At 44.6% G+C, this 16,150-nt stretch overlaps 1 protein-coding gene across 2 annotated transcripts in view; it reads right to left on the bottom strand.

The window, feature by feature from the left end:
• Positions 1–430: 430 nt before the first annotated feature.
• The window catches only part of LOC143292945 (innexin unc-9-like), a 280,472-nt gene continuing 264,752 nt past the window's right edge, over positions 431–16,150 (bottom strand). For both annotated transcript variants that reach the window (XM_076603661.1, XM_076603662.1), the window contains exons 2-3: positions 4,429–4,621; positions 431–1,465 (exon numbers count right to left, since the gene is read on the bottom strand). In XM_076603661.1, the coding sequence (XP_076459776.1) occupies positions 458–1,465; positions 4,429–4,621 (1,201 nt within the window). In that variant the 3' untranslated portion in view covers positions 431–457. The remainder of the gene's footprint in view (positions 1,466–4,428; positions 4,622–16,150) is intronic.

Below are 16,150 nucleotides of genomic sequence, written 5' to 3'. Positions count from 1 at the left end.
CGAAAAGTCAGCAAATCCACCCCTCCAGTTCAAACCCCCCGCGCAGCAACAACACCCAATCTCGTCTAAACCTCGGACTTCTTTAAACATTTCTGCTAACGGTCTTCAACCGAAAACAGCCAGCCAGCAGGTTGAAAATAACAACGCATCATTCACAACCAGTCCCCCACCCTCACCCCTTAACCACCAGCGAACGAGCATACTATACACACAAGTCGATTTAAACACTAGTCACGAGAGCATCCGTGTCAACCTCTCTGTCCTCCTCCTCAGAGGAGTCGTGGATGCAGAATCCGTTCTGGCGTTGCAGAGGGGCGAAGCTGAGGAGCTGGACCCCCGGCGTGCTGGAGGGGCACTCCACGTCCTGCCGTGGGACCGCCACGTTCTCCAGGGACACGCTTTTGATCTTCAGCCACTTCATCACGCTTTGGACCAGCCTCCACCGGCGTACGGTTAGTCAGACATTGCTGTTGTCGTCGCTGATTTGGTTGGCGTGGCGGAACAGCGGCTTGTTACGGTAGTGGTTCCACAGCTGCAGGATCAGCTCGGACACCAGCACGTCGTTGGCGTTCTTGCCCACCAGGCGCAGCACGAAGATGCCGTCCTGACGGAGGTACTGCTCGGAGAACTTGACCGCCATCTTCTTGTCCAGCTCCGACTTGTAGCAGTCGTTGATGCGCAGGAACTTCTTCAGGTAGCGCAGGCGGTGCTGTCGGAAAATCATGCAGTACACCCAGATGAGGAAATTGGCGGCACTTAAGGTCGAAACAAAAACGAGCCAGAACCAAATGAAAATAAAGATCTTCTCATTGAAGAGGTTAATGGGCAACACACACTGCACGGTGTACTGGTGAATATTTTGCATCTGACGGATCTTGAAGTAACAGTGCGTCACTCGGGGGAAGCGGGGGGACTCGGACCAGTCTTTGCCGCGGGCCAAGTGGTCCATGACCTCGAACCCGTACACGTTATAGTTGGTGCCCAGGAACTCGTTGAGGATGAAGAGCTGTCCGATGGCGTTGGTCAGGTAGAGCAGCTTGATGAACATGTACATGGTGACCAGGTAGTTGCCGTACCGCTTGCCCCACACCAGGCAGCAGTACTTGGAGATCTGCTGGCGCAGGCGGATGAAGCATCCCGAGCGGTACTCGCGGGCGCTCTCGATCCAGCGGTCCATGTAGCGGACTATGTGCTTGATGGTGCGGTCCCGCTCGTCGGGCGCCACGTAGGCCGTCTCTGCGGCCAGGGTGACGATCTTGTCCAGGTTCACGCCGGCGGAGGCGGTGAGGATTCGCCAGACGATGCAGGGGATCTTGAAGAGCAGCGCCTGGAAGAGTAGGATCATGGGTACCCATTGGTAGTAGCCGATCTCCGTCTCGTGCGGCAGCTCGTTCCGGGGCGGGATGTCCTCGAAAGCCACGTGGTAGGTGTTGGAGATCCAGCACACGTTGTTGGTGTAGTCCACCTGCGGACACGGCACACATATATATGTGAACACGTGTGTAACAAATGGACCTGTGATGCAACACACAACAGGGATGTGTACAGGTGTGTTACGTGAGGTAAATGCTTCAGTTTTGTCGATGTTGAAATCCACCTGCAACCCAACAAACACTAACATGGTGACATGAACGGGTGTGTTTTTGTTTTTTTCCAACAGCAACTCGAGACAGATATACAAATAGACGTGCCACGTATTCTTAATGCAATCCACACGCGAAAAAAAACAGCTGTGTCTTATGTTGATGCAATTCACATGTTACAAGTGTAATCCACCCGCAAAACAACAAACAGGGAGTGTTGAGCAGGTACTTCAAGTCGCCAGGTTCGTCATCGGCACTATTGTTTGTGTGATCAATGTGGAATAACGCAGTGACTAGTCTTAATCAATATCTAACGCTAATCATTTGTATTCACGGCTGCCAAACCCACTGTTATCGTTCTCATCAATACCACAGCATTCCACAGCCGGTTCGTCAGACCAAACTTGATTGGTGATTTCTGAAACCAAACACTTATTAATGAGAACATGTTATTCACTCATTTTTCAGTGTTGGTTATTGCCCAGCTAACCACACTGGTCAAAACATATTTACCTTTGAAGTCATTGGCCAACCCCACCGTTCAAAAACAACAACAATAAAACCGACATCGGGAACGTGTGTCCGTAATCATAATCCCTAACAAGGCATTCTGTAAACAGCAAAACAATTGACGATCATTATTGTTCTCGTTATTGTCATCACCATTCAACCAGTCTGAATAGCGTACAACCATCTTATGAAAATTGGAATTTATACAAACACAACTCGTTTCTTGTCAGAGCATTTAAAAATTTCTCTCTCTCTCTCTCTCTCTCCCCCTCTCCCTCTCCCTCTCCCTCCCTCTCCACACACATCATATATATATATATATATCTATATATATATGTGTGTTTATATTTATATATATATATATATATATATGTGTGTGTGTGTGTGAATTCCCCCCTTTTTTGTCTTGTAAGCATCTAATGAAAATTTCTAAAGTGTCCGTATATCAGCAAGCGTCCAGAGTGCTCCGATATGTATTGCCTACTCTTGAGTAGCCAAAGTTTAGATTAATTTGTCAGAATATTACACGAGATCTGGCTACTGTGAAAATATCGGATAAGTGCGTGGGCGAGGACAAGCAATGAAACGGAAAATGCCAACAAGTGAAACCGACAATAGAATTTAGCGGAATGCACCTGTATCTGGGTGGTTGTTTTTTCTGGACAGAACAACGTGTGCCACAATGGACTTTGTGCGTTCTGGTAGTGACCGTTCAGATCATGTCAGCTGACAGAGAAAGGCTGCTTCACAGTGCACTGTCTTACCATCACCTTCAGAGAAAAATGCGATCCAGTCTTCTGAAACCTGACTTAGAAAATGGCATTGCAAACGGTAAAAATAAACAGTACAAACTATTTACCAACGTGAAGGGTGCTAACATTTTAAGATTTGGTGTGCATTAGAACTTTCAGTACTCATCATTAAGATGGAAATGTTATAGTTTCAGCTGATGTGCTTCGTCATTATATAAATGGGTGTCTGGAACGGCGAGAAAATGGCGATGTTTACCACATTCACACAACCGAACCGAAAATATGTTTTGTTAATGCATGTAAGCTCCAGCCCCACCCCACTCCCCACCACCCCTCCCCCCCCCCCAAAAAAAAAAAAAGAAAGAAGAAAAAAATATTAATCTTTTGCGCTTCGGGCCATAGAATCCCTAGTGATAAAACAGCAAAAGGTCAAAATACTCCTAACATCAAGAGCGCCTGTGTAATGGATGCACTGCCATTCAAACCGGCAGATCGGTGTGTTACGTGTGATAACGTTCACATGCATGCACGAAGAGATACAACCCCCGACTGACTGCCAAATAATCATGCTGAGTGGCAATGGGAGAACACTGCCATAGCAAACACTTCAGCCGGTCACCAAAAAATGGACTTTTATCTGAATTCTCGACTGGATTGGAAGTTCAGACAATGTGGGCCATGCATGGCAGACTATGTCTCAACATCGTTGCGCGTGATTTGATTAAACTCCACCCATCATGAGTTTAGTAGACTTGTTTTTCGCTCAGTACATACTTCTGATGTTGATGCTTTTTTTTTCTATTAGACCAACTCATGATTTCGCGTATGCCTCAAATTCTGTACAGTGGTGGTGTTTTTTGTACATTTTTATTGTTACCATTAATAAGTACAAAATCATCTGCACATTCCAGTTCTGACTTTGTGAGTGTTACAAACTCACACTGTCTAAAGAACAAAATAAAGTTGTCTTTGGTTAAGACGACCTGGGTTAGGTTGTCTGATCACGCTTCTTTGGCCCCGGCCAGCAGCCTTCGGTCCTGAACGTACGGTTTATTACTTTGCAAAATCGCTTTGAAATGCGAAATCAAACGTCGTTTAAAATCATCACAATACATGATACTACACACAGTCATGCTGATTCAGTCATGTTTAGCAAAACAAGTATTCTCCTCAAGCGGATTTCTTCTGCTGTCTTGAAAATCTTCGAACGGCCCGCCGTCGAGAGAGACGTGTAACATCACGAAATTTTCTTGTCAACGCGTATGCACAGGGACACACACACACTCTCGACGCGATCCAGAAACACACGACATCATACACCCCCTTCCCCTCCCTCTCTCCATACATGAAGCACAAACGCACATCATACAGCTCTCTCTCGCTCGCTCGCTCGCTCGCTACACAAAACAAACGTACATAATTACACATCCACCAAACCCAGACCCTCCAACCCCCACCCTCTTCTTCTGCTCGCTTGATCACTAAATCAAAGAGGAAAAAACAAAATAACACCGCATGAATTAACAACAGAAAAGACCGATAGCCCAAGGAAGAAGCAGCACAGCCCCTCCTCACCCACCCACCTGACTCTCCTCAAACTGGGCCGGGCACCAGCAGTGGATGGGCTCTCCAACGTACTGCTTGGTGCTGACGACGATGGTGAAGATGATGAGGATGATGGTGGTGTACAGGTGGTTCAGCCGGTCGATCCAGTCGTCGTCGTAGCGACCCTTCAGCCGTGCGTAGGTCGCAAAACTGCCCAAGACGCTGTCAAGCCTGGCACACAGACACACAGGACAGACGAACTCAGAACTCAAAACGTTCTCTGTTCAAGGATTAAGATTATAGGCATAGCCTATTCTTCCAATCTCTCCTTGCTATTAACATTCGTTACAATAGCACACACTTATTCGATGGAAAGGGGTCAAAGAGAGAAGGAAAAAAATATCGTGCAAAACAACAGATAGGATGAACACACACACACACACACACGAAGGGGGAGGGAATGGGTCCACGTGAGTCTTTTTGTGTGTAGGGAATGGGGTAGGGGTTGATGATGTTAGAAGTTGCTTGGGAGAAAACTGGAGATAATATTTCGAGAAGAAGCAAAGAAAAACAGCATGCACACACATGATTTTCCTGATAAAGTATGTATGTGCGCTTGAGTCATGTGTGGTGGGGTTCAGTTGGTTGAAAGAAAACTGCAGATAACATTTCAAAAAACAAACAAGAGAGGCAAGGCATTCAAGACTCACTTGTGGCAAATCAAGCCCCCTAGCATTAATTACAGAGTAATTTCCCTTTTTTACTATCTGCACCAAAACGTTTGCAAAATAAATAAAACGTCCATGTTTAGCAAAAGAAGTTCCTGTTTGAACAAAAAATGATAATAATGACTGCTCTTGTTGTTGTGTCAGAATATCAGATCAAAGTGCCAAGTTTAGAGAATACAAAAAATATAAATATAACAGTAAATCCAGTTTGCATATAATTAGGCTTCGTTTATTATTTTTTTATGCCCATCCCAGAGGTGCAAGATGACTGGAAAGAACTGAATTTTTCCTATTTTTATGCCTAATTTGGTGTCAGCTGACAAAGTATTTGCAGAGAAAATGTTAAAGTTTACCACGGACGGACACACACACACACACACACACACACACACAACCGAACACCGGGTTAAAACATAGACTCACTTTGTTTACACAAGTGAGTCAAAAAGTAGCTCGCACGAACACCCAAGCGCGCACACACGAATTCTCATCATAGCATGTACGTGCATAAGAGTCCCGTGTGGTAGGGATGCTGTAAGTTGTCGGAAGAAAATAAGATATAATTTCGAGGGGAAAAAAAAGAAAAAACTAGCACACCCACAGGCATGGATTTCCCCACGTTACAAAGGTGGGCGGCAAATTTCTCAAAACAAAATAAATATGCTTTAATAAAGTGTGTGTGTGGTTACTGTACAAAATAAAAACTGCCCAGCTTGATTACTTGATTGTGATGCGTGTGCATGAGGGGGGAGGGGGAGGTGGGAGACGTGAGTGCGGTCGCCTGTGTGCATGCGTGCGCCCCTCTCTGTGTGTGAGAGATGTTGTCAATTGTTATCACGTTTTTGCGCAATGCACCATACCATTATCGCTATAATTATGATTTTCCGTTACTATAATCAGCAGCCGCAGTAATAGTAGTAGTATGGTTATTAGATGAATCGGCCCGTTCTTTTTTCTCCGCTACCCTTCATGGAATTAATGGAATCTGTAGTGAATGAGAAGCACATGGTACAAATCTGCGCACATATACTATAGAGTCAACAGACGGATTTCCCATTACAGTAAGGTCAGGAGCACAAATGGCATGAAGCGGACACGTGACAACCTTGCACTTCAAGGTCGCTCCAAACATAACACAAATAGAAACCAATCAGAGAAACCACAGGTATGAACAGAGAGAATCCAGGGACAAGGAGAATAAAAAACGAATGAGAAACCAGAAGAAAAACCAACACAGAGACAACAACAGAGAAACCAGAGACAGAAATAGAAGCGCGCGCACACACACACACACACACACACACACACACACACACACAAACGAGAAACGGTGACAATAACCAAAAGAGAAACCGGACAGAAATAGAAGCACCAAAAGAAAGTCAATAACCAATAGAGAAACTAGAACAGAAAACCAATAGAGAAAGCAGAGACAGGTACCAACAGTGAAACCGGAAAAAAAAACAGTAGAAAAACCAGAGGTAAGAATAGAGAAACCAGCAGCGAAATCCGAGACGAGCAGAAGAACCGGAGACGACACCAACCAAGAAACTATAGACTACAACAGAGAAACCAGATGAGAACAGAAAAAAGAACACACACAGACCATTGACAAAACCAGAAAAGCTAGAAGTGAAACCTGAAGTAATAAGAGAAAACAACATGTAAACAAGAGGCAAGGACAGAGAAACAAACAAAAACAACAGCAGAAAACCATAGGTCTTGTAGATACAAAAACACAATAAACATGCATGTCGTTGATGCAACGATTGAAGCCTCTGTGATGTGCCAGCCATTCTCAACATTTCCTCCGACTTGACATGCATGCTCATGGCCATATTCAATACCTGTGTCATTATTGTAACGTGTGCGATGCGTGTTTGGGCGTGCGCTGGAATAGATGGCTCTGTCGTTCTTTTCTCTGTGTGTGTGTGTGTGTGTGTGCAAGTGTGCGTTGGGTGAACTGGTTGGAGAGAAATGGGTTGAGTGGGGAGATATGGAGGCAAGGGGGGCGGGCGGGCGCGCGGGCGGGAGAAGGCCCTTTCAACCAGCATGGAAACATGCACTTTTACAAATGCCTAACAATTCTGATCGAAGACAACTGAAATGTGTCAGCGTTAAATGACAGCTGGCTTGTGAATGGCAACGGCATGAACGATTAATTTCATGAGCAGTTCTGTAACTGTCACGTCATCAAATATTTTAACACCAACATTGAAAAGCTGTCAAACATTTGCACATCAAAAAAAAACAAAAAAAACATAAAAGGCGTCTCATACTCATACACACACACGCGCGCGCGCGCGCGAATATTATATTATTTCTACGCCCCAGGCCTGGGTGAAAAAAGTATACTTGATTTTCCTGGTTAAATCAAATTTCGTTTCGAACAATAGTGTTTTTTCCCTCTCACTCATTTATTTCTAACGTTCAAAGTGATCTATAATTAAATTTCATTACATGTTTGTTTCAAAAGCTCACATGTGATCCTACAATGAACTGAAATACCTATATATATATATATATATATATCTGTGTGTGTGTACGTGTACGTGTGTGTGTGTGTGAGGACATTTTTCGTACAGTTCTCTGTATTCCACTTGTCTCTTTATACACAGTCCAAATTATGAAAGCGTAAAAGACGTAAATCTAATATAGATAAAAAAAAAACAAACACACAAAAAAAACCGTAGCTGCAACACATTTACACACCCCATGAATAAATACATCTAGAAAATAAAGTATCTCGGTTAATGTGAACGATACTAATACATGTTTAATTAATAAACACTGCCAAGAACAATACTTTTCGGCTAGTAATGACAACGCTAAAAAGACAGATAGGTATGCTGTAATCCTATCCTGGTTACACACTCATTATGAAGTATATGCATACCATGTTACGTGCGAATATTAAGATGGTTACAAGTTTTCTAGATCAAAACGAACCCTCCCCCCCCGCCCCCTCCAAAAAAAAAAAAGAAAAAAAAAGTTATACATTTTAACTCAGAAAAAAAGCGGGAAATAATTATAGGCAAATTATTATAGAAGAGACATACATGGGAAAGAACTCTTACGAATTTTGCAAGTCCTCTAGAACAGTCTGAGACTCAGACTTGGTCTGAGCGGAGCTGGCACAAGCGCATCGGGCGGGGACTCCATTGGGGAGAGATGAAGTGGTCCTGTCCGCCTCAGCGTTATAGTCGGTGAATATATCCACTTCGCTTTTGAACGTGCTCATGGCATGCAAAACCGAGACAGTTCATACACCTTTAGGATACTTGTGGGTTTTCCCCCCTCTTTCTTTCTTCTCAACGCAAGTTTTCTTATGGTCGCGTGGACTCCGATGACTAGACTCCGATCACAAATTATTTCAAATTCAATCTGTGAAACGAAAATATTTCAATTTCAAACTGTGAGAATTCGAACTGGAAAACGAAAATCAAACACGTTCTGAGAGTGAATGAAAAATAGAACCGTGAAACATTTTTTTTCTTTTGTTTCATTTGCCTTGGTGGTTTGTTCTGCTGATGATAGGTTCAAACGTTTATAGCAGCTGTCATACCATGGTGTTAATGTTGAATGACATTTAAAATGTTTAACTATCGTGAAATACATTACTAATTAACACCGCTTCACTCATATATCACAAGGCACTTGATACCCTGTGGTCTTATGCAAATGAAAGGATTTTCCTAACACTAGTCGGAAAAGAGAAAGAAAAAAAATATCAAAGCGATACAAGAAAACAACAACAAAGAAACCAATAACAAAAAACGAGTTCTTCCCCTGTGTTTTGGTAATCATATATCATATGGAAGACAAACAATTAGAAAAAATAACAATCAATTTTCTTTCATCAGACATGAAAATGAATACAGTACTCATTCTATTTTTTGTTGCTGTAAACTTTGAAATGCTCTGAGCTATATCATTATATGTCAAATACGTGAAAACGATAGAACAAAACTACGATTTCAAAACGAAGGAAATTATCAGATGAATCATACTGACTCTCCTCGCCGGCCTGAGCGCCTTGTTGTTGCTGTTGTCCTTTTCCGTCTTTTCGGCATACGGACAGATGCACAAACGAGATTCAATGACAATGAAAGAGAAAAAGAAACACCTACGCCAAGTTAGGTTTCTGAACTATGCAGTTTAAAAACCATCATTGCCATCGACTCGACAACACCACCGAAACCTTCACAACACCAAGACCCCAGCACTGACCAACTTGACGTTAATTAGAAGGGGCACAAGCCAATAAGTCGTTAAACTGAACTTTATCCTGACAAACACAACCAACCTATGCCAAGTTACGTCTGAATGAAAATCATTATCGCCATCTCACAAATATAACTACGATAATTTTTTTTATTCTTTTTTTTCCCCAGTGACACCGTGACTCTGAACTTTTGCTCAGGCTTACAGAATGCTAATTTCTTTCTCTTCTCGCCAGATCCCCGAGAGAATGCGGGACAAAATTGCTTTTCACGAGTGTTTGGGGTGTCTTGGCACTGATGTGGGTTACATTTCGATTCCGCCAACAGAACAGAGGGTGGTACACTTTCCTTAGGGTGTCTGCCCGAAACGGTGCTAATTCTGCCGGCAGCAGACTAAGAAACTTTCCGCTGAAAACTTTTCGTCCTGTTTTTTTAATTTTTTTAATTAAAAAAAAAGAAAAGAAACCACTCTATTTTTCTGGTCAAGACGTCTCCGGAAGAGAACGAAGCACAAGACTATTATCATCTGTTATCTATTCAACCCTCAGCGAACGAAGCCCCCCCCCAAATTATCAGTTTGTATAATGTTCGCGGATCAGAGACCAAAGCACAAGAAGGTTATGAGCCTGTAACGTATTCATGTTTCAGGGAAAAACAGAGAACACATCATGCACGGGAACGCTGGGAACCGTTATTATCTTCGAACTCTGTCCATGCAGCAGCCTACACACAACACACAGGCAGGCACGGGGTTCGATACCACGAGTGATGAGAACATCGATCGAGAATGCATGCATGTTCATTCAGACCTTCCCTAATTTGTCTGGCACCATCGGTAGGAGAGGAGAAGAGTAGCGGCGTGAGGGGAAGGGGGGGAGGTGTGGGGTGTTAGGGTGGTTGGGGGTTAGGGATGCACGAACTAATCCCACGTTATCTCCCGTGTCAAGGTGCGAGAACCTGGGCGTCGCGTAAATAAAACGCGCTCCCGTGGGATCCCCACCCTGCGCAAACCTCCAAATTGGCAACGAATTATTTATATGCTCTCCCATAGCATTTCGGATGGGGCCTGGTCGGTACAGGAAGGAATATGAGACGGAGACAGAGACGGGCGGAGAGACAGAGACAGAGGTGGATGGAGACAGAGAACGCTCGATGCATCTTCCACGGAACGAGAACGGTCATGCGAGAGAGACGGAGAGAATGGGAGTCACAGAGAAAGAGAGATAGAGGGAGAGAGAGAGATCTGCATTTTGTATGGAACGACGTCAGCTATGCGAGAGACAGACAGGCAAAGAAAGAGAGGGAGAGACAGAGGTAGAGGGAGGGGCATGGACAGGGACAGAGAGAGAATGCCAATGCGAATGATTTATGTACTAGGCCATGGCCCTTCATCAATGGGGAGAGGGGGGGGGGGAGAGTGAACAAATGTCACAAGAGAGAGAGAGAGAGAGAGAGAGAAACTTGAAATATTTTATTGTCATTGCCTGCAAAGGTCTTTTGACAAGGGGGTAACTTATTCACATCAACAGATTACAATAATCTTTATGATGTAAATTTTAAACATTGCAGTCAAACAAAGATTGGTAACAATGTCATATTTATATATGTACATTGTATCACTTCATCACTTCAAAAAAAAAAAGAAAAAAAAGAGAGAGCGAGAGAGAGTCAAACAGACACACAGACAGACAGAGATGTAAGTTTTCAAGAGAGAGAGAGTCCCAATTCAAATGGTATGTCAGTTTCAAGGAGGTATCAAAGCGTGCAAACTGATCCATCCAAACACGTGACACCACATCCGTTGGAGAGAGAGAGAGAGAGAGTAGATGCCCGATCTTCGTATAATGCACCCAACGCGCTCATCAGTTCTTGAGGCAAAAGAAAAACAGTCAAAGTGGGCTGATGGGGGAGGAAGGGAAAGACAGTGAAGGGGGAGAGAGGTACTATCACCACCACCACCACCACCACCACCACCAGCTACAAGAGGGACATAAAACCCCAGGGCCTGTACTAATCAAGCCTATAATTCATTATACATACAAGTTACAACCCACCTCCACCCCGACACACCAAGTCTGCACTCCCTGCACGCCGTTCCCCTCAAATAGTAACACCATCACCACCACCTCCTGAAGTTAACCATGCGTCGCCACCCCTCTTCTGATGTTTCTGTCAGCCAGATGACGGCCACACGACCATTCAACTCACCCTTACACACACACACACACACACACACACACACACACACACACACACACACACACAGAGGTACGAAAGATAGAGAAAGAGGTGTGTGTGCGTGTGCGTGTGTGTGTATCTATAGGGAAGGGGGTGCGCGCAATATGTAATGATGAGAGTTGTCTAGAGCGTGCGTGTGTGTGTGTGTGTGTGTGCGGCTGTGTGTGTGCGTGCGCACGCGCTCCTGTTTGCGTGCAATGGGGTGCACTTCCCTGACAATACCAACAACAAAAAGCGAAGCTTACAGGACCTGAAAAGAAGGCAGCAGCCAGCCAGCCAGCGACCAACTACCACCTATCCTGCTGGCTTGCTTCACCTTGCTTGCAATGTTGCGCTTTCTTTTTGCTCTTTCTTACCTCTTCCTCCCTCACCCCCCACCCCCAAAACCCCCACCCCACAACACCTCCCACCCCGATGCAGCCCACAAATTGCTTCCCACAACAAACTTGTCCACACGTGTTTAATTCAACGCTGGGCTCCTTCGGGTTTTAACCTCTCAACAGGCCAAGTGAAGAAGGCGGAGGGGGGTGGGGGGGGGGGGAAGAGTGATGGGAGGGTAGGGTAGGACTTCGGACTGACACCTTGCGTGACGTGCACAAGAGGGGCGACAATTTCATTAAGTCGAGTTGTCTTAAAAGAAAAAAAGAAAAAAAAGGGACGAAAAAAGGTAGGAGAAGAATAAGAAAGAAGAACGAAAAAGCTCTGGAGAATACGAGTGGCACCATGGTTTGCCGTTGCCAGCAATGTTGCGTTGTGCTCTTCAAGGCAGTGCAGTTTTTTTACATTAAAACGCTGCAGTTCTCAGTGTCTCTCTTGTCTTTCTGTCGGTCAGTCAGTGTCCCTCTGTCTGTCTGTCTGCCCCTCTCTCTCTCGATAATTCCTCAGTGGTGATCGATACAAACATGCAACCATCAGTAAAGGGATGACCCCCACCCTTTCCATGACTCCACAGCACCGCCACTAGCGTATGGTTCTCTCTCTCTCTCTCTCTCTCTCTCTCTGTGTGCGCAGTCCTCTCTGGGAAAAGGTCAGAAGCCTTGGACACTGGCCAGCTGAAAACTCGCGTGTAGCCATTGTCTCCACATGCCAAGGAATAGCATCATCATGGTCACTCAGGAGGAGGAAGAAGAAAGAGGATTAAGAGGAGAAGACGAAGAAAACGACGACCAAGAAGTTCTCGTTTCAGTTTCTCAAGGAGAGGTCACGGCGTTTAGACACAGCGCACACCACATCTGCTCGATGCCTGACAGCGGTATAACCCAACACGCTAGTCATGTAGTCATGCCTTGAGTGCATACACCACACACACACACACACACACACACACACACACATACACACACACACGCACACATTTGTATATAGACCTATTAGAGTGGATTTCGTCTACATAATCTTGCCACAAGACAACACTTATGTTGCCATGGGCTCTTTTTCAGTGCGCCAAGTCCGTTTTGCACACGGAACCTCGGTTTATCGTCTCTTCCAAATAACGAGACGCTCAGTCTGATTTTCCAGTCAGGTTTCAGCCAAAGGGCGAGACCGGACCCTGCACTGGTAGATAAACCTCTTAACCATTCTGGGGGAAAAAAGGCTGTGTGCAATGTTCCAGGACTGTAACCAGAAAGCAGACCAAACAGGTAGGGTAACAGATCCCAGGAGAGTTTGGCAGCACCGGTGTAGCAGCAGCCTATTCGTACCCCCAGTTGGTTTTTACCCCGGGTCAAATCTGCCTAGCCCAGATCAACAAACTATGGGGTCAGTGTTGACCAGCTTGGAACGATCCCCGGGGCTAGACTTCTACCAGTCAGAAGTGAACACCTCTAACTGGATATCAATCTCCCTCCCTCTAATCTTAATAGATAAGGAGGTTATTCCAGGATTGCTTTAAATGCTCCCGGGGGTAAATTTTCGCCCAGTTAGAATCAATACAGGTGTTCACAACAAGGCGTGGACGTTCACTCCGCCAGTCACCACACAGAGGAATAGGGAGGGGAAGAAATGTGGGCATGACCAATGCAGGCTACCTACAGCAGAATTCTTCACGTTTGCTTCTGTTGTAATGACGAGAAGAGATGGGGATCAGTAGAGGCTTCATTTAACCCGCAGAAAGGGGGTAACTTCCAACTAAGAACGGTCGATCTTGTCTAGCCAAAGTCTGACCCCGGCGGCGTAAAAACCAGAGGGGGCGGGGGGGTTGTTTGTTTGAGGTTGGTTGTTATACCGGAAACAGGACGTGGGTGGATGGGGATTTTCCTGATCAATAGACACATGCATTCGATTCTGTGGGGGTGGAATTCCTTTCTGAATAAATGGTGTGTGTGTGTGTGTGTGTGTGTGTGTGTGTGTGAGTAAGTGACAGAGAGAGAGATAGAGAGAGAGAGCGCGAAAAAAGATTGAGAGCGTGTGTGTAATGTTGCTATTGTATATGTTAAGACTTTCCATTCCAGTAAAGCTTTTTAGTTGATTTACGGCTCGGCGTGCTTTGAAAACAGCAGAACTATGGTAGTATAATCACCTGACACCCCCATCTCCATCCACCCCTATCCTCCCATCCTCACACACACACACACACACACACACACACACACACACACACACACACACACACACACTTCCTCACCCATCCTCCAACCACCCCAAAAAACAAACCAAAAACAGTTTCCACTGCCTCTCAGTCCACAGGGATACACGTTTTCAAACAAATATCAGCCACAAAGTTGCTCGACCTAAAACGACGCCGATGCATCACCACTGACTATAAAAGTGTAATACTGCAATGCTAAGTTGCATGAATAACCATCAAACAGAACTGGGCGAATTGCCATGACAAGAGTTCGCAATTTACATACCGAAATGGGTCTATCTCAAGGGCCTACCTCTGCCTGCCTAGAGGCCTGGAATTGTGAGTGTGGTGGCCCCTACTGCCTCCGCCCTCACCACCCCTCCCCCCCCCCGCATCCCCCCTCCCGACCCCCCACCCCTCCCCGATAGGCTAGCACTGACTGCATTCCTTACAGAGCAGCAAACCGGAGCCCCCAAAATTATTATGCCAGAATCTTCAACTGGTTGAAGGCGGGCAGTGATCCAAGAAGAAGAAGAAAAAAATCCTTAAGGATAACGAAAATTCTGATCTCTACCCACAATGACACACAGCAACGCGTAGTTACATGAATAACCACCAGACAGTGCTGGACGAACTGCCATGACAGGGTGGGTTCGCAATTTACATATCGAAATCCTAAGGATAAAGAAACATCTTAACTCTACACCACCACCACCACCCCCCCCCCCCCCCACACACACACACGCAGAGAGAGAAAGAGAGAGAGACAGAGACACAGAGAGACACAGAGAGAAAGAGAGAGAGAGAGAGAGAGAGAGAGAGAGAGAGAGTTCCTACCTTCATGCGAATCTACACCTGTTGTTCTCACGGTAAATACAGTTTCAATGAATTCCATCAGAATGTAAAACAGATTATGGTGTCAACGTACCAAAACGAAAAGAAAAAAACAAAGGAGCTGTCTTTTTCACTACCGCAAATATTATGCCCCGTCAAATCTTGTGAGAACAGTACCGTTCTTCAGCTGGCTGGCTGAGAAATCACGGAATAATAATTAAAAAACAACAACAACAACAACAACAAAAAAACCCCAAACAAACCCCCCCCAAAAAACAGTCACTTCAAGCAAAATACAGACCACAAAAAAGTGAAAGACCACGTCACAAAAGCCGGCATGTTTTCGTAAAGAGGAGGAGGAATATCGGTGATTGAAGATATTTTTGTTTAAGTATTTATGAATGCAATTGTGTATTATCGGTTGTAAGGGGTGGTAGATGTAAATGAATGGAGGGCTGGGGGAAACTGGGCAAATGAGGGTGAAATTAGAGTGAAATTTGAAACAAAAAATCTAAATACAATTACAGGCAATTACTTAAAGGACTTCGTAAAAGAGAAGTCGTTAAACTGACAAGCGAAACAACTGATAATGAATGCAAAAAGTCAAAAACATCAACGTTCTCAGTCACTTGTGAAGACACACTTTCTTGTACATAAGGTTTCATCAAGCTACAGTCAAAAATTATATGCTTAATTGTCAGGTTACTAAAGCATATGCACTTGACATTAGAACAATACTTGGTCCGTAATGAATTTGATAACAGTCTGAGAGCTAAACTCTGAACTGGTCTGCGTAAGATGTTCAGAAAATGAGAGATGATCCACCTGGTGTAGACTGCACAACAATGGTCTGCAATCAATGAACAATCGAACGTCTGTTTCAGACACAGGTAAACCATGAACAACTTTAAAAAAAAACAAACAAAACCCCCCCAAAACACAAAAAAACAACAACAACAACAACAAACAAAAAAAACCACACACAAAAACCACACACGATGTTTTAGCCAAACAAAATGACAATCAGTGGTTTATAAACCGTAGCTGTGGTTGTTGATTACAGAGAATGGAAATGTAGCTGCAGGGAAGCACCCTTGGTTATGAGTGATGTTCATAACGTTGGTTTCATTTTTCGCTGTTTGCCGAGAGTTCAGCAACATTTAACTATACA

This window comes from Babylonia areolata, chromosome 18, assembly GCF_041734735.1.
Source record: "Babylonia areolata isolate BAREFJ2019XMU chromosome 18, ASM4173473v1, whole genome shotgun sequence".
Classification (NCBI taxonomy): Eukaryota; Metazoa; Mollusca; class Gastropoda; order Neogastropoda; family Buccinidae; genus Babylonia; species Babylonia areolata.
The sequence above is the reverse complement of the archived record's forward strand: the minus strand, read 5'-3'. Positions and strand labels throughout refer to the sequence as shown.